At 38.6% G+C, this 25,412-nt stretch overlaps 1 protein-coding gene across 2 annotated transcripts in view; it reads right to left on the reverse strand.

Moving 5' to 3' along the window:
• Positions 1-145: 145 nt before the first annotated feature.
• The window catches only part of myom2a (myomesin 2a), a 40,667-nt gene continuing 15,400 nt past the window's right edge, over positions 146-25,412 (reverse strand). For both annotated transcript variants that reach the window (XM_084714711.1, XM_084714712.1), the window contains 24 exons: positions 24,761-24,902; positions 23,602-23,813; positions 17,328-17,502; positions 16,013-16,134; positions 14,701-14,888; positions 14,397-14,523; positions 12,815-12,993; positions 12,515-12,629; positions 11,473-11,632; positions 9,511-9,617; positions 9,353-9,397; positions 9,120-9,256; positions 7,966-8,110; positions 7,546-7,605; positions 6,926-6,993; positions 6,703-6,816; positions 5,101-5,188; positions 4,969-5,007; positions 4,169-4,274; positions 3,154-3,317; positions 2,891-2,927; positions 2,774-2,796; positions 2,418-2,473; positions 146-1,492 (listed from right to left, as the gene is read on the reverse strand). In XM_084714711.1, coding sequence (XP_084570837.1) covers positions 926-1,492; positions 2,418-2,473; positions 2,774-2,796; positions 2,891-2,927; positions 3,154-3,317; positions 4,169-4,274; positions 4,969-5,007; positions 5,101-5,188; positions 6,703-6,816; positions 6,926-6,993; positions 7,546-7,605; positions 7,966-8,110; positions 9,120-9,256; positions 9,353-9,397; positions 9,511-9,617; positions 11,473-11,632; positions 12,515-12,629; positions 12,815-12,993; positions 14,397-14,523; positions 14,701-14,888; positions 16,013-16,134; positions 17,328-17,502; positions 23,602-23,813; positions 24,761-24,902 — 3,176 coding nt within the window. In that variant the 3' untranslated portion in view covers positions 146-925. The remainder of the gene's footprint in view (positions 1,493-2,417; positions 2,474-2,773; positions 2,797-2,890; positions 2,928-3,153; positions 3,318-4,168; positions 4,275-4,968; positions 5,008-5,100; positions 5,189-6,702; positions 6,817-6,925; positions 6,994-7,545; positions 7,606-7,965; positions 8,111-9,119; positions 9,257-9,352; positions 9,398-9,510; positions 9,618-11,472; positions 11,633-12,514; positions 12,630-12,814; positions 12,994-14,396; positions 14,524-14,700; positions 14,889-16,012; positions 16,135-17,327; positions 17,503-23,601; positions 23,814-24,760; positions 24,903-25,412) is intronic.

Genomic DNA, 25,412 nt, shown 5'->3' on the forward strand with positions numbered 1-25,412 from the left:
CTAAAAATAAAGACTCATTTTGATAAAGTTTCTAATTACTTTGTGATTATTATGAGAACTATAATGACTGACAGGATCATGTTGGTATAAATGCTCTTCCAGACACACGTGAGGTAAGAAGAGACGACTCACAAAGACAACAGGACGAGGTTGATAAGTAAAGTTTATTGCCATCACAAAGCGTTGGGGGGACGCAGACAGACGGACAGACAGATTTCTCTGGCGTAGACACCAGGGCAGGATCATCATCAGGATCATCACGTGATGAAAACTTAACCATCCCAGAGCAAAAAAAAAAAAATAAATAAACAACAACACAATAATGTGGTATCTGGTGCTGATTCCACACCCAGGTACTGACAGCAGAACCCCAGCTCTGTACCTGATAACTCCCAGCTCGCCCAGCTTAAAGAATAACTCTGGTTTATAACATTTCCACATATTTTCCACCTGATTTTTAGTGGTCATGGTAACTTTGTGCTCACACCCTCTTTGTAATAAACAAGAATTATCCTTTAACATCCACACAGAAATGTATACAGGCGTTCCACTAACGTAGCGCAGTGGAAGGTGCAGCTTTTAAAACATTGAACATGAACATCTACCCTGGTTTTTTATTTTTCTTGTGCCTTTTTCCCCACCTGTGTCAGCTGAATGACATGAAATAACTGAAATGATCTACTGTATGTAAGCCGCCGTTAAAGTCCCTCTTTTGCAGGTTTTTTCTTTATATATCCTGCAAGTAGCTCTTAGACAAAAAAAACCTAACTGGTTAGAAGCCCGTTCTTTGCACGTGTTGTCCAGAAGTTCAGAAAAAGGGACTTTTAGCAGCGACTACATCTACATAAACTTTAAAGTAACAGCTCATGGTTTCACACTCATGCTTTGCTAACGTTTCCCCCACAGACGTCGCCGCCGCCACCGTTTACTTCCTGGGTGGGGTCGGAGACTTGGCGAACCTGGGCGGGGTGGGCGACTTGACGCCGCGAGACGGAGTCGGGGTCGGAGATTTTGGGGTTGGAGTTGGAGATTTGGGGACCGGGGTTGGAGACTTGGGGGCCGGGGTTGGAGACTTGGGGGCCGGGGTGGAAGCTGGGGTAGAGGCCGGAGTCGGGCTCTTCATGGACATCGCGGGGGTCTGGGACTTAGAAGGGGTGGGGGTCGGGGTCTTGGAGGGCGGAGCTGGGGACTTTGGCGGCACAGGCGTGGCTGCGGGCGTTTTGGGCTGTCCCAGTTTGGGCTCGGGGATCTGCTCGCCGTGCCTGTAGACGCTGACGGTGATCTCGACGAACTCGCCGCCGTACTTGTTCCGCACGTTGATGCTGTACTTGCCGGAGTCGTCGGGAGTGACCTTATTGATGACGAGGCTGGCGAACTTGCCGCCGTCGAACGTGACCCTGGTGTGCTCGGTGGAGGCGACTTCCTGCTCATTCTTGAACCAGGTGACCTCGGGGGTCGGCTCGCCCCACACGGTGCAGGTCAGGCTCAGAGACTGAGGAGGGACGAGAGTCAACTCAGGTCAACATTTATTCAAAATAAAGGTTTGTTTACTGTAACTTTATAGAAAAACACATTAAAAAACACTTAAGAGCACTGGGCCTCATCTTATCTCAGTTTAGGATGACACTTAAGATTTTTGGTATTAAAGAAACTTTTACTGCATTTAGGAAAACAATCTTTTTTTTTAGCTGAACCAACCTAAATGAAGAAAGTTAGAAATCCTAAACTAGGATGTTGGAATCCAGAGTAACTGTAAATAAACATGAACACATATTATGATTAAAGAGCGACTCAAACTGTATGATGACGCTGTAAATTTCCAGAACCATGTATTAGAGCACTGGTTCCCAACCTGGGGTCCGGGCCCCTCTTAGTGGGTCACCAGAGATCACAAGGGGGCCCAAAGACTTTGTCTGCTCGGAGGTCCTCAAAACCAGATTTGCACATGTCAACTAAAATCACAACTTCAGGGTTCCTACATCTTTGCCAAAGTCTAATTCAAGCTCTTTTCAAACTTTTCCAGCAGCTCACAGCTGTGATACTTCAAGAAAGTTTTCACACTATAATGACACACAGGATCTTTGTTTCTTCCCATCACACTGGCATAAATGAGCGCCCACAAGCTTGAGGCTGAAAATTTTACTCTTTCCTTAACTTTTACCCTTGTAAAATACATTCTACATCTATAGACTTTTTGTTTTGTTTTGTGAAAACCGGATCACATGACAACTTGTAGATCTTATTTTTACTTTTTGTTCCAGCTCTCATGTCACAGGAATGCTGTCGGTGCAGTACACCTTGACCCTCTGTACTACTGCTCTCACACAAACATGTAAACCAAAGATCTAAAGGTGATCTTTGGTTTTCATGTCATCACACTGTCATTTTATGAGCACAGTGTTGATTTACATCCTCACCTTCTCTTCCATGATAGTGACCACGTCAGGCAGACCACCGACCACTCTGCCACGGTCTGAGGAGAGACAACAACAGGTACGTTAACTTCAGAACAACGTCAGTGAAGACTATCATCCTGTTTGCACAGTGAAGTGATGTAAAAAAAAAAAAAACTCCACCTGTCACAGAGTAAGCAGGAGGAATGTAACACTGTGACTCTTCGAACTTTCAGACACATTATTCAGTTGAACTTTGCCTTCAAAGCAAATAACTCGCCTGTCAGACTCATCAGAAAATGTTCAGAATGCTCAAAGAGTCTTAAAAATCCTTATCATGATGAAACTCAAGATATAGATATAAATAAAGATATACTCACTCTTCTCTGCAAATGCGGCTGCCCTAAAAGATAAAAGAACGTCGGTATGATTAATATAATTTAGATATAATTTAAAGATGCATGTTCACAAACTGACTGTGCTGTCAAATTACTTACTTAAGTCTTAGGTATTCTTCATAGGCATCGGTGTAAGCTGCAGAAAAAGAAATAATCTCATAAGATATTTACTAATGACTGACTCAAAGTGACTCAAAGTCAAGAAAATAACAAAAGGGAAATAGAAATACATCAAAATAAATCTAGAAATTAAAAGTAACCATAACCGAGTCATACAATAACATAAAAAAATAAATAAATTGCAAGTAAAATGAATGTGTTCATCAGTGAGTACAGATAAGTGTTAAGTGCACATTACAGACCTTGTCCAGAGAGGTCGAAGGTTCTGGTGTGGGTCTGCACGCCGTCTGAGATCTCGATGGAGTAGTGACCCTTCTCCTTGTCAGACGGATCACAGATCTGCATCCAGGCCATCTCTGCGGTGCCGCCGATCCTCATCTTCTCAGAGGAGGCGATCTTACTCTCCCTGCAGGGTCACAGGAGTCAGTCCTCGGATCAAAGGCTGAACTTTCTACAGTGAAGTGGCTGCAATAACATCTACAAGCTGATGACTGAAGGAGGATTTCTACACTACTGAGAAAAATAAGAGTGGAGCGCAGCAGAGAAAAGTAAACTGTTGGTCAATCGCACCTTGTTGCACAGAGGGATGTGAATGTTTTTCTCAGTAAACAGCTTCATTAGGAAGTGTCACAAAAAAATCAGTATCAGTTTGACGCTACACACTACATTTAGAATATTTTCACCGTCTTGCTTTGCTTTATGTAATTTTTAATAAGCTTGGTCCGATGATGATCCACAGATAATTTGATAAAGATCTGAGTTGCAGTTTAAATATTTGTCAAATATATGTAAAAAAAGTTTTTTTTGTCCAGGAGGTTTTTTTTGGAGAAAACAGTAAGCTGAACTTCTGTGTGAAATTTCGAGTTAATGACACTCGTGGTGTGAGGGCCGAGACCTTTCTTCAATTTAATTTTTGGGCTTTAATTACAGCGCCACCATGTGGCCAGTTGGGCTCATATTTCCTGGGAAGCGCATCATTTCCAGTTATTGAACAGAGTTTCATGTTTCTAGCTCACAACAACTTGAGCCTCGGCATACGACAAATAATGATAATAATAGAGTGGCACAAACATAATAGTTCTTAAGTGACGCTGCAGTTTGTCTTTTCACAGACTGAAAATGTCAGGTTTACACACAAAAAAGAACTCGACAGCCGACAAAATGTTGTTACGCCTCAGCTGTGAAAGTAAATATTTGAATTCTGTTCACTTGTTGCGTACAACGTGAAGTCAAATGAAGCATTTAATGAAACAGTACTTGTGTTTCCAGACGGTCTTCATCTCTTCAGTGTAGTAGTTCATGTAGCACTGCAGCCTGATGCCCTCTGGAGTACACTGCAGCACCAGGTCAGAGGCAGACGCACCTGACGGACACAAACACACAGGAACTCACACAAACTGAAAGTAAAGATGCTTTCTGTGCATTTTTCTGTGTCCCAGTTGTGCATTTTTATACTTCCTTAAAGTATACACCGTGTACTTGTGTTGCAATTATTCCATCTTTCAGCTTCTTGTACAGACGTTTTCCTTTCCTGTTTGCCAAGCGCTTCTACTCTGAATACTTTACTGAGGGCTTTTCAAATAGATATCCAAAGAGCCCCTTAGGCTGCTTTTTCTCCCTGCTTTACTTTTATCTAAAGGTTAAATCACATTTTTTTTCCTTATACATTTTTTGGGAGGGGAGACAGTCAGACCTTCAGGCTAAATCGAGTTACAGCTGCGTGTAGCAGAGCGGTAGGACTGGATTCAGTGCAAATCCAGAGGATAAACTTTTCACTAAATGTTGGCACGATACAGTGTTATAGGTGCAGTAACCGATTCTGGAGAAAGATAATTGATTGCTGAGTGTCATTCTCAGGTCATGAGCCTCAAAACGGCCTCTTGTCACGAGTTTTTCTAAAACCTGAAGACAGAGCCAACAGGACGAGCAGAAGTCTAGTTTTTTCTCAGAACATGTGAGCTTTTGCCCAATGACATAAAAAATAAACCACTTATCGGTCAATTACACACAAGAGGACAAGGTCTGAGATGATGTTTAAGTCAGATGATCAAACTCACCCGCGATCTTGGCGATTGCATTGATGATGTCGTCAAACACTGTGAGAAAAAAAGACACAAAACACATTATAACGTGTTTATTATAAAAATGAGCATGAAGAAATTGACTCCTTCTGATCAGTGAGAAAGTACCTTTGCCTGAAATGTCAAACACAGATGTGTCCTTTCCTCTGTCGTCACCGAGCACGGCCTTGTAAACGCCCTGAGACGTTCTGGAGAACTAAAGAAATAAAAAACATGATTTATATGAACATGCAGCAGCAACATGCAAATTTCTGTGAATCTGCAAACACATACAAAAAACTACGATGTAATTATAAACATTTTAGAAAGTAAATAAGATAGATTACAGTGTGGTTATGTGTTGTAACGAAGGTATGAAGGTCAATTTTAATTATTTTGTCCCAGAGAGCAACATTTGTTTTGAAGCCAGATAAAAAAAAAACATGATAAAATACATGAATACATCAAGTGACAACAGAAAATCTAGAGTATGTTTAGCATCGCTGAAATCGTCATCATCAGCCGGGTCACTGTGAGCATTTAACAGTTCGGTGAAACAGCAGCCTCTGGTCTAAATATCTGTCAGTTTCATGCAGAGGATGAAGAGAAAACCGTAAAATATCTCGAACTTCAGAAGTATCCTAAAAATCACAGTGAAAATCCGCAGCAGAGTTTTGGTTTTTGTGCTCAATGTTTAAAAAAAAAACAGGAAAGACAATATAAAGAGAGTAGCTGATTGTTTAATCATGTATTTTACAGTTTCCTTAATTTATTTTTTTATTTCATGGTCTGTAGATTCATAAACTGCAACAGTGACATACTGTTTATTAATTCATTATAAGCTGCTGGTGTGTATTTTTGAGACGTCCAGTTGAACAAACTCATCATCTGTTGAATTGTAGCTTCAGCCATGATACTGACTACTTTTTTATGTTCAGTGTGTCTTTTATCATGGAAAGATTCATATTGTTACTATTTTTATCAAGTGGATTTTATGTTTCATTAGTTATAGCATTCTATCCACGTTTAATGTTCATTCTATGTCTTTTTATGTGAAACAGAGAGTTTATTTGCAGCAAAGTGCTTTGGGTTGCATTTCTTGTATTAAAAGTGCTGAACAAATAAAGTTTATTACATGATTATTATTATTACTATTACCAAAGGACACAGAGAATAGTTCTAAACTGTCCTTAATGTTAAGATTGTTAAGAATTTTCCTTGACAACATTACTAGACTTCACTTTTAACAGTTTCATTAAATGCAGATTAACTGTAATGATCATAATGTATGCTTAAGAATAACTTATGCTTCATTTATGTACGAAAAAACATACATTTTAATTGATATAGCCGTTACCACCCACATACGTCATGTCTCCTTCACGTCAGAACGGGTGTTATAGATATAGAATAAAAGTTTTTGACAATAACAAACATGTTTAAAACTTTTTTGTGGCGTCCTGTGGTCGTGTCTCAGCTGAACTATTAGCTACACTGCTACACAGCCGTGACGCTCCGCCTCGTCCATACACATGAAATAAAAGCACAGAAGAGTGCGGACAGAAGCTCCGCCTGTATCTGTATCTGACGTAGAGCATAAATGAACCTTAAATGTTAACTCAGTGTTCGATTACTGCTTTGGTCTTTGATTTGATATAATTAATATTTGTGTGTGATGTAAGTCAATAAGCTCGCAGCACAACAGTGGATTATTTTGGTGTCGACGGTTACCAGAGGGAGGGGGAGAGAGCAGGCTCCAGACATGACATTGGGAGGAGTTTCTGGAACGATCTCTTCGTCCTCTTTGTACCAATGGAAAGTCGTCTCCTTCTTCACATTGGCCACCTGACACACACACACACACACACACAAACACACAAAGATTAGTTTTATTGAGGGAATAAGGAAGTCAAGAGATTAAAAAAGGCAAAACGGTGAGCGACCTGAACCTTACCTTGCAGGCCAGCAGAACAGTGCAGTCCTCAGTGACAGTGAAATAGAGATACTCAGAGAAATGTGCACCTAAAATCAAAACGTGGAATCATGTAAATTAGGATCTCATCAGTCCTACGAACATAAAAGTATAAAATCCTCAGAGAGAGTTTATCTCTGCCAAGGCTGCGCAGGTTTGTCATCATTTAAGTGCAAGAATTAGAAAATAACAGCAATGTTCAAAACTGACTCTTCTCATAATGTCAACAAATCCTTAAAACATTCCTGCATCCAAACCAAAAATCAGCCACTCGTCTCTTTGCCTGTGGATTCATTTTACACCAGATTTCATTGACATCTGTTGACATTTTTTTTTTTTTTTTGAGCTAACAAACAAACAAACAAACAAACAAACAAACAAACAAACAAACGAGACTGTAAAATACTGGAACCTCTTTGGAAGAAATTAAACACAGAATTAACTCAGATTAGATGTGTTTGCAACTATGAGCTTTTGTTTGTGTAAGTGATGTTTACAACATAATGACAGTTGAGCCTTGGTGGAGCGTTGTGTGTGTGTGTGTGTGTGTGTGTGTGTGTGTGTGTGTGTGTGTGCGCGCGTGTGTGTGTGTGTTTTAGTACCTTGCTTCCTGATGTGCTCTTTCCTCTGAAACTCGGCCTCCCTCAGAGCAACCTTGAACACTGAAACAGAAAAACATGATCAATATAAATGTGGATAATGTAATGTTTCTGAAGAAAAACAACTTTAAAACACACAGTTCACTTGGGGAACATAATTTCTTTAAATGTCATAAAACTACCTTTATAATAGAGTTCATTTATACTGTATGTTAACATAATTAATTTGTAAAAATACACAAATTTTCCTCAAAACATTTAATAATTCCCTATAAATATTACATAGACCGGTTTCATACAGAAATATCCTGTACTTTCCCATTATGTTTATTTGGTAAATAACATCATACTTGTTTAAAATAATCAATGAGCTGATTTCTTAACTTTCTAATAACAGTTAAGCGAGGATAAAGAAAGCCTCACCATCTCCCACCAGGACCAGGGAGCTCTGGGTTTTGGCCTTGCCGTCGTGGATCTGGACGGTGTAGGTGCCCTCGTTGGCTCTGGTGAAAGTATCCACCGTCATCTGGATGATTCCTGTGGCCACATCGTGGCTGATCTTGTGTCCCTGAGAGGAAAAAAAAAAAAAAAACACGATAAAGATTTGTATCTACAACACACCAAGAGGTCAGGTTCATATCTGAGCGTGTTTGTCTCTTCACTGTCATGACATTATATCTTTACTGCACATAAGAAATTCTTCTTTAACACAAACTGCATCACTGTGACATCACTGGATGCAGGAAGAACCACAGATTTCTCAGACTTTGAACTCACTGAGGGGTTTATCTCTTATATTCACTACATTTACCCTCGGCAGTGACTGGACGCCCTCATTAAAGGTGCAGAATCTTCACTTTAAAGACCAAATTCATTCATTTACTTAATGACAAACAAACTGCAAGCTGTTTATTTCTCAGCTGACTGATCGTAAATGAAAATATAAATTGGTTTCAGCATCCAGTTTACAAGCATTACTGATTTAAATAAACCTCTCAGCGTGAGGCCCATATGCAGCAGCTGTTAGTCCTCGGCAGTGGCCATGGGTTTGACTCTTTCCTGTCTTTCCTGTCTATCTAAAGCTGTCCATTAACCGCCTGGTGAGTCACTTTTGCAAGTTGCAGCAATCCAGCGTTTTAAATTTTGGTTGGGGTTTACATTTTAATCTTTTCTTTACAATTGCGTAAAACATGCAGGGACAAATGGTGCTTTCCTGTTTAGGATTCACATGGTTTTTCATTCGAAGGGTTAAAAGTGAGTACAGTGGCTGTTTGACAGGTACGATGCTGCTTTGCAATATTTGTTTAACACCTAACAGTGTCAGGAGAGCTAACAGAGTTCATCAAACAAGTCGAATGAAGCTGCAAAATAAACCTGAGGGGAAAGAAAGAAACATTGCAGGAATTGAATTTACACATTTCCAACAATTTCAACAAAAACTGAACCATGAGCTTAATAAAAATGATTCTTGTAAAGCTGCAGAATTAGATTTCACGTGTACCTAATAAAGTGGCCGCTGAGTGTGGAATTAAATTTTCATTCAGAAACTCAGAGGATGTAAACGTTGAAGACGTTACCTCTCCACTGGTGACCTCCTTGTCATTGACGATGAACCTGTAGGACACAGACGGGGACAGTTTGACGGCCTGCACCCAGAAACGCACGTGACCCTTCTCCAAAATCTCATAGTTCAGATGGTGTTTCAGAGGAACGACTGCACAGAGACAAAGGACACGCAAAGATTAGATCCAGAGGAAATAATGTCAATTTAACTGACACAGGAGGTTTGCTGATGATGCTCAGGACTCACTTGGATGTCTGATGGCATGGCTGAGCTCCAGCATGGTGTTCAGGGCTGCAGAATGGAAAAAAAAAACAAAACATGAGCAACAAGGACGATTAAAAAGAGTCAGAAAACTAAAATCTAAATGCTGTTTCCGACATTTGGTTTGTGACTACGTGACCCACCGTCCTCGGTCAGAGTGTGGCTGCTGGAGACTCCATCTGTGTCGGTGACGACCACAGAGTATTTGCCCAGATCGTCTTTATCAGGGTTGGTGAAAGTCAGCCTGGAGCTGAGAAACGAACAGAAAAACTGTTAAATTCAAAGTTCACACACACATTTTATGATGAAAACGATTCTTTATTGAGGTTCTTCTGCTTGGAATCTGCTCCTCACAAACACATTTTCTTTAAAAAGTCACTAAAACAAAATTGATGATGCTGTTTGTAACCTTTTTGTTCATTTTTATTTATTTTTTTGATGCTGTGTGTTTGTGACAATTTTGCTTCTCTTTTCATTAAAAGGTTGCTGCTATTTATTGTTTCATGTGTAAAGTAATTTCACTTATTTTCTGATCTTTATATTTGTCTTACATTGCATTTTGTTGTCTTATTAATACTGTGCGATTTTAAATAATTGCCTGTTTTAATGTTGTTGTTTTTGTGTGGATCCCAGGAAGAGTAGCGATCACTTTGTGGAAGCTGATGAGGACCCAAATAAAAAATAAATATCCATTAAGGTCAAAACAATTACAGCCATCAACTCAGCAGGAACAACACTGAAAATCCACTTGCATTTTACATTTATTGTCCCAAAAATTTCATACATTTGTTTATTTTTTTACGCCAGTCTATCGTCATGAACACTTGTAAAAATGTTTTATTTAAAAAGTTGTTAGTTTGAGATAAAGCAATCTGTCACTTCCTCTGGACTTTCTGATCATTTCCTGAGAGATTTTTGGAAAAAGAAAAATGAAATTCAGTAATTATTAAACTAGAGACAGCGTTGAGTTATTACACTTACAGTAACTGCCAAGTTAATCAAGTCTTTTAGTGAGCACACAGCAGGTCAGCTGCACATATATTTAGAATAGCTGAGCAGTCTCTATCTTTCCAATGATTGGTACCAAATTACAACGTTCTTAACAGGAAACATTTAGGAAGAGTTTCATTAGAACCTGTAAAATAAAGAAAAATTTTGTAATATCTTGGCTGTTAAGCTTGTATTTAATTACTGTAACTTTTCTTAATTCTAATGATATTTCTGGCGTCCCTTCTGAAAGCTGAAGAGTCGAATCATCTGTTAAAAAACCTTCACTCGACTGAGATTCTTCATGCGTTTTTTTCCTTTTATTTTTTTCCTTTTTTCGTCAGTCAGAGCGCAGCGTACATCTGCGTACACATTTTGGTCCACAGAAATAGCTACAGAGTGAGCGCTCTTGTTTTCATGCTACTCTCTGGGATAAAATCACCTCCAGCTTAGAAGTGAATTTGCAGCTCACAGCAACTTAATACAAAATCTTCGGCTTTTGTTTGATATATATAGTGTTGCACATTTCTGCTCGTCGTTAGCACTCATTAGCTCAGAGGGCTAACTTGGCTTGTTTACGTGAAGATGCATCAAACACCATTATGTTGCTTGCTGGTGTACATGCAAGAAAAGGAACGAATAGTTGAATATTCATATTGATGATATATGACATATTCGATCGGATTCGACTGACAGAATTCTGAGTTGGGTACAGCCCCAATATTTTCACAAACATCCAAAATATGAAAGACAAACTTTGACAGAATTGTTAAAAAATCTGCATAACTTGTTCTACTGGGGCTGAAACTGAAAAATAATCTTGAGTTCAGATGTTAAACATCACTTGAACGCAAACAAGGTCTTCAACTTATGACCTTACGACCTCCGTTTGTGACGCCGAAAACAGGAAACAGAGAAGTGTGATCCTGTTCGGTCGTGAGTTCAGTGAGGACAAAGCCCCGAGGACAAAACACGCTGTCTCGCTCTGCTCTATTACTGACTGACTCTGACAACTACTTTAAAGTTAATCGCTCCGTCTGTAATCAGAGAAGAAGCTGAATGAGCGCCGAGCTCTGCCTCAAGCCTCTGTGATGCGTCGAGGATTACGGCGAGCTTACGTTCTGCCCTTCGCCGAGACGGCCACCCTGGGGCAGTCGCCGATCGGTTTGTAGTTCTTCGACCAGACAAACTTGGACGTCTCACAGATCTCGCAGGCCTCGAGAGACAGGAAGATGTCTCCGGTCTCCTCGTCCACGCCGGCCACGATCTCCTTGGTGCCTGTGAACATGAATAACAGGAGACAATTTCAATGAGATATTACACAGAAAACAGAAAACATCAAGATATCTCAAACATAACATCCATTTCCTCCTGGTATTAAAATGTGATCTGTATCCAGACACTTTATCCAGAGAAGGAAAAATGCTTGTTAATGCATAAAGTCTGGCTCAATCTGTACAACGAACTGGCATCTGTAAACAAAAAAGCATTGATACTGATATTTTTTTCTTACCTTACATAGAGACCAAGTAAGTAAGTGAGAAGGCTGAAAGAGACACACTTTTAATGACTAATTATATGTATATTCTGTGCAGTGATGTAGATAGATAGATAGTAAAAAATAATAAAGTGTGAAACATGACTGTCCCTGCTGTGTGGGATCAATAAAGTTTATCTTAACTCTTATCTCTTAAAGTTTGCCCTAAATGAACAACTCACAGAAATGATTCTTCAGTTTTCAATCTGAGGCTGATTTACCCACCATTACCCACAACACCTCTGTTTACTGATGAGCAGATTTTGCTCGGCAGGAAAGAAGTCGAGTCTCAATGAGGATAATAAGTAATTAAATGCATTAAAATATACAAAAACAAGATCAGATCTTTCAGATCCCGTTCTAATACCAGGTGTAAATAAGATGCTACAATAATATGTGTTTTCAAAATGTTTCTAAAATATATTTATTAAACTAAACACATGTAAGTTCTCTTTTAGTCACAAGAAGCTGCAGGACTGTGTGACTTGTGATGTGAAATCCAAACTGGACTAAACAAACATCATGTGACACAGTCAGTCCCCGACATGTTAGCAGGTATTTTGTTAATATAAAAGGTGCGGAGCTGCTGGTAGTAAAAGTGAGCCGTATTAAGTTGTTGTTACCTGGAAGAGCTCTGGCGCAGACCGGCTCAGACAACTGGGAGGCTTTTCCCACGCCGTTTGCGTTGACAGCACGAACTTTGAACACGTAGGTTTCACCTTCCTCAAGACCCTTCACCTGCAGGAAACCATGGAAACATCTCTACATGTACAGTGTGTCAGGTTTCTGATTCAAACTTTTAATAAGGAAAAACTCTTTAAGTCACTTTTCATGGTCATCAGGATTCTTTATGCTACTGTCCACTAGTGTGAATGGGTCCTAACAGCCAAGTATGATCTCTAGTTGAACAGTCAGTGTCCTACCTGCAGGTAACGGTGGTTCACAGCTTCCTGATTCAGAGTAACAAAGTCTGATGAGCCCTTCTTGGCCATGTCCACGAAATATCCAGTCACGGCGCTCGCTCCGGTGTAGACTGGAGCCTTCCACAGGATGACCAGGGAGTGACTTCTGACCTCACTGAAGCTCAGGTCGTAGGCTGGGCCTGCACGTAAGACAGAATGAAACATGAAAAACAGAAGTCTGCTTCAGAGATATATAGAGATAAAGGTGAAGACGTGTTTTCACTTCCTTCCACTACAAAATTAAGCCAAAATATCACGGATAGAGTGCTGCCAAGTTTGTGCAGTAGTAGTTGGGGTTGGAGATGTGGTATCGTGGTCCCCCTCATACACCCAGCCGACTAAAATGCAAGCAAACTGTAACTCGTGACGTGAAAGCCCGTTTTTATAGCATCAAATAACTAATCAAAACCTAACTGATCAGAAAAATAACCACTTTAACATACAACAGCATAATAAGAACTACCTAAAATAACAGAAAACATCTTTAGGAAACATTTATTTGGCACAAACTGATTTTTCCCATCTGCTAACATAGAGGGGGCGGGGTTTAAGACTTACACTGCAGCCAGCCACCAGGGGGCGATCAAGATGTTTCAATTTACAATTTCATTTCCCAGACTCTTTTATCCAAAGTGACATACATCTGAGAGCTGATACAACACAAGCAAGCAATGTTTGAGGTTCTTTTGTGTCCTGAATGTAATGAGAACATCATCATCATCATCCATCATCATCTTCCAGCAGAATCTCCAACATTTCTCATGTTTGACATAAAAAATAGTCACATTTTCACAACAAACATAAGTAAACATCTAATCAGAAGAGAACATTTTATATAAAGAAACAAGAGCAAAAGCAAAGAGGGAGACATACACTTCCTCTAAATCCTTTGAAAGTCAGGAGTGTTAAGTCATTGTTATTGATCATTTGCACATTAAATATGCTACATAACCTTTATTGCACATTTAACAACCTTGTTAGGTTTTTGGGCCACTGGAAACATTCAAAGACTCATAAGAGCCATTAAAGAGCCAGATTTCTATTCAAATATATCATAAAATATTAAGAGATTTTTGAGTGAAACGGCAAAAGAAAATGCAAACTATTGCTTATTTCCTTCCACTAATGTTGACGGATGACAGATGATTATCAGAAATTGGTTCTTCTAGACGGAAGAAGGATGTGCAACAAGATGATGAAATTAAAAGACGCCAGTTGAACCTTAAGTGGTGAGATTGTCTGGTTCATGTATTAATGTGAGGACGGTTCCCTCAGATCTGTGTGGAGAGATGATGGATGTGTTACAGTCATTAAAGTCAGTGTTCTCTTCATAAGAATTTATTTGGAAAAAGCGTCCCGTTAAGACCATTAACTCTTTCTGGAAAAAAGGCTTAAACCCTTTCAAGCGAGCGTAACATTTTGCATCACAGGAACACGCAGCAGACCCAGAAATGACTTCTTCTTTGTCATTTCTTAGTAGTATTTGGGCGGACAGAGAGCTGTCAGTCTTGTATTATTTGAGGAGCGGTGGTGGTTCTCCTACCTGGCTGCTCCATGGTCCACGCTTCACACTTCATTGGGACGCTGGGAGCTGAGGGCACGCCGACACCGGCCATGTTAGCAGCCTGAACCTTGAACTCATAGAAGTTTCCCTCCGTCAGATTGTCAACCTGCAGAAACACAGAGACGGAGGTGTTACTCTGAAAACTTCCTCTGATGAGTCATGGACTACATGAAAACTCACTTACTCACATATAATCAGAGTTTCTCTTAAAAGTTTCCAAAACAAACTTTTGCATTTTAATTTTTTTTACTGTATAAACTTGTGTGTGATTGATTCCACTCACAGTGCAGATCCTCTCTTTGACGCCCGTCAGGTTGACCTCCTGCCACACCAAAGTGTCGGCGTTGCGCTTGTCGATGTAGTAAGCGTTGACCTTGGAGCCGCCGCAGTGTTTGGGACTCCTCCAGGCCAAAGTGATGGAGGAGCCGTCAGAGCTCAGCATGGTGATGCCGAAGGGAGCGCTGGGAGTTGCTGAATCACATATAATAAAAAATATTTAATATGCATTTCGGATACTTAACTGGAACCTTACGGGCCTTTTTACACCAGTACGTCCAAACTAAAGTTGACTTTGATGTGGTTAGTTTTGGCTTCACATTGCAATTGTGCAAGTGGACTAAATAACTATATTAGATGTATCTACATCCTGTCATCTTCACCTACATGAGCTCTGTGTTGCAGCTGATTGGTCTGGCATGAGTCTGATGTCAGTGTGATGTCAGGTCTCATCCTCTTGAAAAATAATTGGAAAGTTTTTTGTTTTTCCAGCTGATCCTTTAGAAAATTGTCAAACATCAAGTCAGTTAAAGTTTTCATCCTACCATGTCTAATTTTGTTTTGTTCTGTTGTTTTTTTTTTATTTTTCTAGCTCTGACAACTTCCTGTAGCTTGTCAATTTCACACCAAAAACAAACCAAACTGCGGTTCCTTTTTGGGTGGACCAAAGTTTGGCCATTTGGGAAAGTTTTCACATCTGTGACTTTAGTTCAGACCAAACTGAAAAGTCACAATGTTTGGCCCAAACAGCGTGTGTGTGTGAAAGGGCCCTTCATGAGAAAATACATTTATGTTTGTTTATTTCAGTCAGCTGTGAACTATGTTGGCCTTTCATGCATGTGTTTTTCAAACTAGATTTACATGACAACCACAACAGAACAGTGTCATTTCAAAAACACATTGAACAAAGGTTTTTAACACCTAAGCTGAATAACTGTGCAGTGGTTTTGTCTGGTGCATGAGTTTTTGTGATCTTTCTGGCTCCTTCTCTGCACAGTGACAATGAAATATACAGTTCTGTGATTGAAACACACATGTGAAGTGAAAACAGCCACAGTGTGAGCAGTGAGTCAGTCAGGTGGGAGAAAACTGACTTCATACATACCATATTCTGCCCCTTTACCTGGACAGAGTAATGAAATGAGCCACACTGAACATCCACCATGTTTATGACACTTTAAATAAATAAACTAAAGGTGATGAGATTTCTAATGTTCACATCTGCCCCTTTTGAAACTGTTTTTTTATTTGAAACCTACCAGTTTTATCGACAAGGGCAATATGAGCAGAGTTTATTGTGAATGTGATGTTGCTCTCACCGAGCGCTGGCTCCACAGCGATGGGAGAAGACTCCTGAGACTCCTCACTGAGGCCGAAGACGTTGACGGCCTGGACACGGAACGCGTAAGTCTCTCCTGGGATCAGGCCGTGGACCACAAACCTAAAACACACACACACACAATTCATTTACATACAATTAAAAGTTGTTGTCATCATCCATACTATCTTATAGGGTTACTATAGATTTTTTCTTTTAATTAATGGTGCTTTATGAACTTTGGTGCTTAATAATGGTGACTAAAGTTCCTCTAAGTTTCCACAGATTGAAGCCTGGCTTGACGCTGCAAAGATTCACCTCGTCGTAAACCACATTAAAGAAAAAATCCACTGGACCACCTGTAAAGTTTTAAAAGTTTACTCAGACAAACACAAAAAAACAGGTGGTTAAGAAAAAATATCAAAAGTGTCCATCAAGCATCCATCACATCCAGGCAAAAATCAACAATGAGAGGAAGAGGAAGAAGTGCCTCCACTCCCTGCCTTAATGTTGTTTTTAACTGTTTTTAAATTAACTTGAATTATTTATTACTTACTTTTTTAATCAAAAATGAATTGCATTTGGGCCCCTTTGTAGCTTTACTCGTGGATGCATATGGTATTTCTATTTCATTCATTATTTTAAAGCATAATAATTCAGAGTTGAGTCATATAGATCATTATTGTTCCAAACTGGTACCATGTAAAAAAATTATTGAAAAGCGTTTTTCACCAGAGGGTTACAAACTTATCAGGCCATTAAAGTTTGTAAGAGTTCTTATCAAAAAAATTCCCAAACTCGTCAGATGTTATAAAGGCTCGTTAAGATTGAAGGGGTGCTGCGTTAGAAAATCTGAATCAGAAATACTTCTTTTTTATCCTCAGGGGGGAATAAAAAAATCAAAGGAAGAAAATACATGAAATGCACAGTATAATAGATTTATTTATTCTTATAAATACATTTATAGATCCTAACATAAATTCACAGGTGGAGTATTGATAATGAAGGAGGAGCTTTGTTAAACTGGATGTGGATCAAAATAAATCTCTGCAGTATGAGATTATTAAATCATTTGAAAAACAAATGGTAAATAATAATTAATTAGAGTCAAAGTCACTGTACCGATGGGAGATATGAAGCAAATTCTTACCACAGAAAGATAATGAAGCGGTTAAAAAAACACAAAAAAGAAGCAACGACTCAAGACTTATTTTCTCGGTTTCTTTTGTTCTTTTGTGAATTTAATATATTTTGATAAGATAACGCTCTTAAACCTCCCTGGCCTCTGCGGGACTCTGTTAGGTCTGAACACCCACCTGGTGTGTTTGAAGGGTTTGTGGTTGCAGGGGAACCACTCCTTGGCTCCGACCACGCGGCCGTCGATGTAGTATCCCATGAGGTTCTTCAGGTGTTTGGGAGCCTCCCACTGCACAAACACAGACGTCTTGGTGTTTCTGGAGGTGACGACCTGACCGGGAGCAGAGGGGACGCCTGTCCAGGGGACAATAAGATAATATTAAACACTAGTAATCATATTATTACCAACATTTATTATTAAAGGTTTCATTTGAATGTAATTAACCTTCAATTTATGTGTTTAAAAAAACAGATCTTATCACAATATCATCATACGATAATGGATATTATCACGATACTTAAATCATGATTGGATATTATTCTGATTTTAAATGTTTTGTGACATGCTGAGTATTGCAATATTTTCAACTGCAAATTATGTCCCCAAAGAATAAGTTTGTCAACAATAGTTTTATTTAATAAGCTTAAGTCTTCATTTCATTTCAATGGTCAAAAAACATAAATGTTACATGCACCTGTCAAACTAAACTGTTTATATTACAGTCGACACAGTCCAACACAACTGTGCTATTAAAGGTATTTTGAACAATGCAACTTGCACAAAAAACTTATGCAGCAACTGGGGAGTTTGAAAGTAAAAGAAATTATTTTATTTTACTCTTGTATTAAATAAAATGTGCAACTGGCCTGCAACTTCCAGTGGACTGAAAAATCAATTGATTCTATTATTCTAGTACTGAAAATGTAAATTTGCATTTGCAGCATTTATAATTTAATATAATATGCATATTGATCCCCCCCACACACACCTATAGTAGACAGTAGGGTAAAAAACAAACACAACACAACAAATATGCAGGTATGCAGGAGCTTGATTTACCAGACCAGGATGACTCAGACAGCAGCTGTCAATCACAGGAACTTATTACCTGACTTCACTTCTACCATTTATACTTTCTGGAGGCAACGTACCGACTTCCATCCAAGTGCTTTTCATGGAACAGAAATACTAGTAATTATCTGTAAACATTACTGGCTGCAGGTCGGTACAGTTGATCATAAAACATGCAGCACTCAGAGGTGTGTACTCATGGTGCTTTCAGTGAAAGGTGAGCTCTCATTGTGCAGTTCGTGAACAAACAGAGTGAGTTTAGGTCAGTGAAACTGGTTTGACACCTGGGTTGGAATAATAAAGCGACAAAAACAAACTGTGGTTGGATTGAAGTGATTGAGATTAAGGAGGGATTTAGCTGAGCCTTTCCATGGAATCTGACCAGAGTTTCTTTCTTTTGAAATGTCAGATACTGTCGAACCTGGAGTTTGAGATGCTTTATTGAAACATTCAGTTGCTTAACAGGAAAAGTTGGAGATTTTTTGACTTTGAAGTAAAAATAAATGCAAATGTATTTCAACAACAAACAATTCACATTCAGGCATAAGAACTGAAAACATCAGATCTGAATTACAAGAAGCACGAGATGGTTGAGGTTTAATGGAGAAAAGAGGTCTGAAAAATTCTTTATGTGCTTTATATAAAAAAGGTGTCTAATTAACTCATGGTTAACTCACACAGTGGAAGAGTGAACTGTTTTGTGATGTTACTGCAGTGTGTTTCCATTAAATTGTACAGTACGTACCAACTGACACCTCGGTACCTGGAACATACAGTGATCCACTTTAAACAAAAGATCCATTTCATCATTTCATGTGTTTTTGTTTACACACACATCTGCATGTTCGCTTTCCAAAAATGTTTGCTAAAAATCTTGTGGCGTTAAAACACAAAAACACGTTCACAGACGTTCCATTTTCACATGAACTGAATTTAAGGTGAGACCACAGGCTGGCAAATACACAGATACTTTTTCTGATTTTGCACTCGAAAGAAACCCAACATTTTTGAGATTTATTCCTATTGTTCCCCCTCAAATATGGATTTTGTTTCATAGTCATGTATTTTGAAGAAACAGAAACATAGAGAAGGTTTGACAAAACCTAAATTTAACACTTTAATCTAATATTTCTTTTATTGCTCCATAATTATTACTTTTTTAACCTACAATAGTCCTGATATGTCGTCATAAATATGTATCTGTGTGTGTAAATGTTTGTGTGCAGGTGTATTTGTGCGTTCATGTTTTTGTTTGTATTTATGACGCTGATCTCAGCCCTTACCATCCTCATCGACCTTTTGGATGGGCTCAGAGGGCGCGGACGCCTCGCTGGAACCGTACATGTTGACCGAATACACTCGGAACTGGTACTTTTGCCCATCTTGCAAATCAAAAACCGGGTAACGAGGGGAGTGCAGTTTGACTGCTGTGTTGATCCGCTGCCACGCTCCAGTGCCCGCTAAGCACTGTGGGAGAGTCGGGGGGGGGGGGGGGTGAGGAGGTGGGGGTTGGGGGGGTGTCAGAAGGTACAGCCATCTGCGATAGAAACCTCATCAATGTAGCACAAACACAAAGAGGAGCTTTCAGGGTGTTTTTAAATAGTTGGGGCTCAGTTTAGTAATCTAAATCTCAGTTTTGAATCGAAAATATCAAATTTTAAAAGGTGCGTTCATCATTATATTACAGAGAAGCTGCCAGTTTTGGGCACCTAAAGCCCAAACTAGAGTGGAGCCAATACCAGTATTGTTATTTTAGAGTCGTACAAATATGATCAAATCATCTGTAACAATATTTGAAGAGTTCATTTGCAAAAACAGATTTTGATTTATTCTCCTAAACCATGTTTTTTTTGTGCACTCAAAGAAATATCAAACAGAGGCGATGGGCTGCAACTAATTATTATTTTCATTATCAATTAATCTGTCGATCATTTTTTCCATTAATCAATTAGTTGAATTGTCTAAAAATTGTTAAAATGTTGCTCACTGTTTCCCAAAACCCAAAGTGACATCATCAAATGTCCTGTTTTGTCCACAACCCAAAGATTTTCTGTTTGGACCAAAGAAACCAGAAAATAGTCCCATTTTATTCTTAAAAAGTCAAAATGATTGATTGATTGATTATCAAAAGAGTTGGCAATTAATTAAATAGTAGACAACTAACTGATTGATTGAGTGTTGCAGCTCTAAATACAGCACTTTTTTTTTTACATTTTCATAAATAATGTTTTCTATTGTGTCTTCAGGAAAATATCAAACTGTTGTTGGTTCATTCATTTTTAAAAAGATGTTTATCGCTTGAAAAACATAATAATAACCATTTTTGACAAGAATTACCTCAAAGAGTTGTGACAAGGAGGCAAGATGAACAAATGAACAGAAACTTTGAAGACAAGTGTCAATGTTTAAATCTTACTTCAAAATTAAATTATTGGAAAAACAAGTATAGCGGTTACAATATATTAAATATGAACTGAGAAAATAACAAGGGTTAAACTATTATGCAGAATATATGTATATCTGCAGATATTAAGATCTTGCCAGTCTTTTCGGACCTCGTACCTCCCATAATATCTACATTTCTAGCGTACAGATTAATTGTCAGTTATGTGAAGTTATGTGACCTTCATATAGATTTGTTTTGGCCATATTTTGATTTTGCACTGACTTCAAACAAGTGGAGCCCCAACAATACAAGTCATACATGTTGTGCTTCAGTGCTAGAATATTATATAAGCATAAAAAACACATGTAACCTCTTAAACTCTGATGGACTCAGCAGTTAATCCATCTTTACACACTCATGTTGTGCAGCAGGGCACCGTTCAAACCCACAGAACCCACCATCTCTAATGGAGATCTCAAAGAGATCTACTGTAAGTATCAGGAAGAATTCTGGGGGAAATCTGTGTAAAATGAAGACATCAGCAATATTTCAACTTGATATAATGGTGCAGCTATAAATAAATATGTTGTTTTGGGTCAAACAGTTTGACTTTAAATTAAAATCATGCTTCATTGAAGTCACGCAGTTTGAGAAAAAGCTCAATTTTAATTTAAACAAACTTAGTGGGGACTGAGTTTAAGAGGTTAATGTCTTCTTTATCTTTTCATCACAGTGCAGGTCTTAACTGCGGGCTACATTGACGGACATGGATGGCCAACGGTGCAGCGACACACACCTTCTCGATGACGTACCACAGCGGCGCTCGTCCGCGGGGGTTGGGAGGCTTCCAGCTCAGCACGACGTACGATTTGAAAATCTCGGATGCGTGCACGTCGGTGGGCTCCCCCGGGATAGTTACATAGCCTAGATTGGGAGTGAACGGTGTTGAGGCCTAAAGTACATACAACGGCACCTGATGCAGAAGTCCCACACTGTGTTTTTAATCAAGGATTGTATAATATTACATCAATAAATGTAGTTTTCTTAGAAGTTTTGCAACTGAATAAACTTGAAAACTACATGATATGATTTTCTGTTTTTCTTATGAGGACTGTTTTTCATTGGTCTTTCTAAAAAGCTGAACAGAGAGTATTTTGGTCATTATTATGATCTACTGACTGGTAAAAATTATATTGTTTGCATTCAACAAAAACAACATCATATCCATTAGCACTGAAGAGCTGTCAAAGCCTCATGTTGTTCACAAAATAAATCTTTTATTTTCATAATGATGAGGTGTTCAACGTGTTTAGCAGCTGGTAGAGAAGATAAATATAAGACTATAGTGTCATATATATCATGTTTCAGCTTTTTAAAAAGAATCATCTTCATGAGAATTTACATTAAGCAATAAAAACTCTACATGAAGAGGACCTGGACTCTGGTGATAGTTGAGGATACTGCTGTAAAAATGTGGGACTTCTACACAAGCCTCATGTGTAAAAATATATATTTTTTTAGTTTTTAAATTAGTTTTTGTGTTAAAGGTTTACTTTAAGTAAAGAAAGAGATACTCGCCAAACTTTCTAAGGGGAAGAAAACTCTTTGAGTGGTTTAATTGGAGAAAATATTAAAATTTCAGTTCACTAAAGCAGAAATAGAAGAGTTGGAGTTAGATCAAAGATGACACTGCAACAGTTAGGACGGGAGGAGGAGAGAAAATGGTTTGTCCTGACCAGAATTAAAATCAACAAGTTAAAGCAGATGTTAGGGTGATTCTTAATTCCTAAAACTTCGACCAGATGTGTTTGCCGGGTGTCGGGGGGTGGAAAAGTCTGCAATATAAGGCGACTAAATCTTTTACTGACGTACTATAAAATAAAGTGTTAAAAAAATAAACGTATATGTATTTTTGTCTTTTCCTATTTGTGCATTCGTTTATTTTTATCTGTACATTGTCATTTGTAATGTTTCTGTTTTTGTTTCCTACTTCTAGACTACAAATGTAAATTAGCATTCCTGCTAAAGTCCTTCATGTTCACATCTTATTTATATAAATATTTTTGTATTGATGTTTGTTAATGTGCTTTAGTCTTATCAAATAAAAAAATAAAGTAATGAAGTAAGTAGTAAAGTAAAGGACCTTTCAATGCATTCTGTCAGACCTCTACAGAAACAAAAGGCAAAATGTAGAAGTAAATATTTATGCTGTCCTGAGATTAACAGCATAACATGCAACACTTTCCTTAAAAAAAATAACATACAGACTCATATGAACATAATCCTGTTCAGTCATCACTTGTGACCCACGAGAGGTGTGTGTTGACGTCTGTATCTGCAGAGACTCTGCAGCCCTCTGACTGTATTTCCTTATTTTCTCAGTGTTTTGCTGTGCTCAGGATGCTCAGGACCAACACGAAACGTCTGTATTTGACGTCCTGGCATATTTCTGGTGCGTTTATGAACAGCTCGGACAAATCCGGCTGATTCTCCCTTTGATTTCACATTGATGAATAAAAAAGATTAAAGAAAAAATCTTTATAATGGCTGAAAATGTTGTGACGGTGTCAAGTTTCCTCATGTATATAGTTTATAGCTTCATCAGAATGAGGTATGAGTAATTACGAGGTTGTTGATGGGATGTTTATGTGGATGAGAATAACATTTAAATGAAAAAAAAAAGAAACTTATTTATTTACAATAGGACTACCCTTTATGATGTTGAACATGTTATCATGATGGAGCAGATGAGGGTTGTAAAGAAGGACAGGTGTTAGTATCTGGTGTGTGTCAGATTCTGATTAAGGAGTTTAAAGGATTAAAAGAAAATCACTGAAACTCAGATAAGTCTTTGAATTCTACTTTACCTTCCAGATCATCATCCTTGATCACTATGTCGTATTTTCCTTCGATTTTAATCACTGTTGCAGGAAACGACATCAGCAGACCCGTTAGGAAACAGTCGTATCCCGCCGGTTTGTATTTTTGTATTTACCTTCATCGGTACCTTGCAGCCTCTGGTTCTCAGCTTCGTCGATGGCGGTCACTTTGTCAGACTTGCGGGACGGCCTGCTGATGCCGGCGCTGTTCACGGCCCGGACGCGGAAGTGGTAGGAGCGGCCGACGCTCAGGCCGTGCACCGGGTACTTACAAATCTTCACTGGGGAGTCGTTGCACTGGACCCAGGTGTCGCTGCCGGCTTCACACCTACAGACCAGATCGGGACATGACATCATCAGTATAATGACATCATCAGCGAGGAAATATTCACATCCAAACATTGACTAAGCACAATAAAATTTATAATATTTATGCATTGGTTGGTATGTTACGTTATCTCCTCTGCTAGTTTTCTGTCGTGTTATATTCTTTAACTTTTGTTATTTTATTGTTCAGCAGTCGATTTTTAGTCATTTTTAAATGTGCTTTACAAAAAAAAATGAATTGATTTTCTGTCCACTTAGGTGAAAGAAACTTCACAACAAGCTTTGGTTACTGAAAAGATTTATCGATATCGAAATTTGTTGTCACTTCTGTTGATCAATCGCTTCAACTAGGGGCAAGTCTGAACCACACCACAACTTTTTTAAATTATAATTATTACTTTTTTTTTTCCTTGGTCATTTATTTATTTATTTTTAGTATTTTTATTATTATCTCTCTGCTGTGGTTGTCATGTTGAGTAGGTGTCACTTAATTTTTGTGTTTAATTTATCTAATTTATATTAAATTATACAAAAAATTCTACAATGTACATGAAAGAATCAGTTAGCTGGAATGATAAACTTTAAATCATTGCAATAACGTAGAAAAAAAGTTAATACATAAACAGTTGGAGGATGACGCTCATAGCCTCCTTATGTCAATAAAGTTTTCTTGATTTGTTTACATTCAGTTTATACTCAGCATATTGATATTATTTAATTTTATTGTTCTGAACCACACAGTAAATGTGCTATAAACTGTGAGCTAAAAGGCTCCGTAGAGAAAAAAATATTGATGAGTGCAGCTTTGAATAAATATTATGACATCACCTCATACTTTTAATAATTTCCTTGGCATTAAGTGTGGTGTTATTTGACTGTATTCATGTTAGTGTGCCAACCCCGGGCTATAAAAAGAAAGCCCGAAGAGTTTTCAGGGTGCACACTGACCGATCCACAAAGTATCCGGTGATTGCCGCCTCACTGACGATGTTTGGGGGTTTCCAGGCAACCAGGACGTAGTCAGAGTTGATGTCATATGCCTTCACGCTCATCGGTGCACCAGGGGCGCCGGCCGCGGTTGGGGCGGCATCTGGGGAGAAGGATAAGGACACGGAGGTAGGAAAGGAAGGAGGAGGGAGGATGAAGGGCAGAAAGAGGAATAAAGAGACAAATAATGACATCAAGTTGGAATTATGAAGATCAATTATTTGCAATACACTAACATCAAAAACCATCCTCCTCATCCTCTGTTCATATCCCTGTGGTTACGAGGAAATTAATTTTAACTTGGATTCTTTCAATTAATTTTCTTGTGCTGTATGTTGGTTTTTCAAGAGCAACATATTTAAATCTTTTTAAAACTAACTGCTTCTATTTCTAGATGTCTGTTTGATGTCTTTGCTTGTTGACTATAAAATCAAAAAGCGTTACTTTAATTTGAATCAAAAGTCAAACCAGTCCCGCTGATTATTCTGGGAACCACAGACAACCTGACTGAAGTTCTCACTAATTAATAGTTCACAGACCAGACATAAAGAAAATCATCTGTCACGTTGTCATGTCGAGACACATCCTGAGATCCGGTACGGTGGGAACTGAG

The sequence above is a fragment of the Lutjanus erythropterus genome, chromosome 3, assembly GCF_056507025.1.
Source record: "Lutjanus erythropterus isolate fLutEry1 chromosome 3, fLutEry1.hap2, whole genome shotgun sequence".
NCBI lineage: Eukaryota > Metazoa > Chordata > Actinopteri > Lutjaniformes > Lutjanidae > Lutjanus > Lutjanus erythropterus.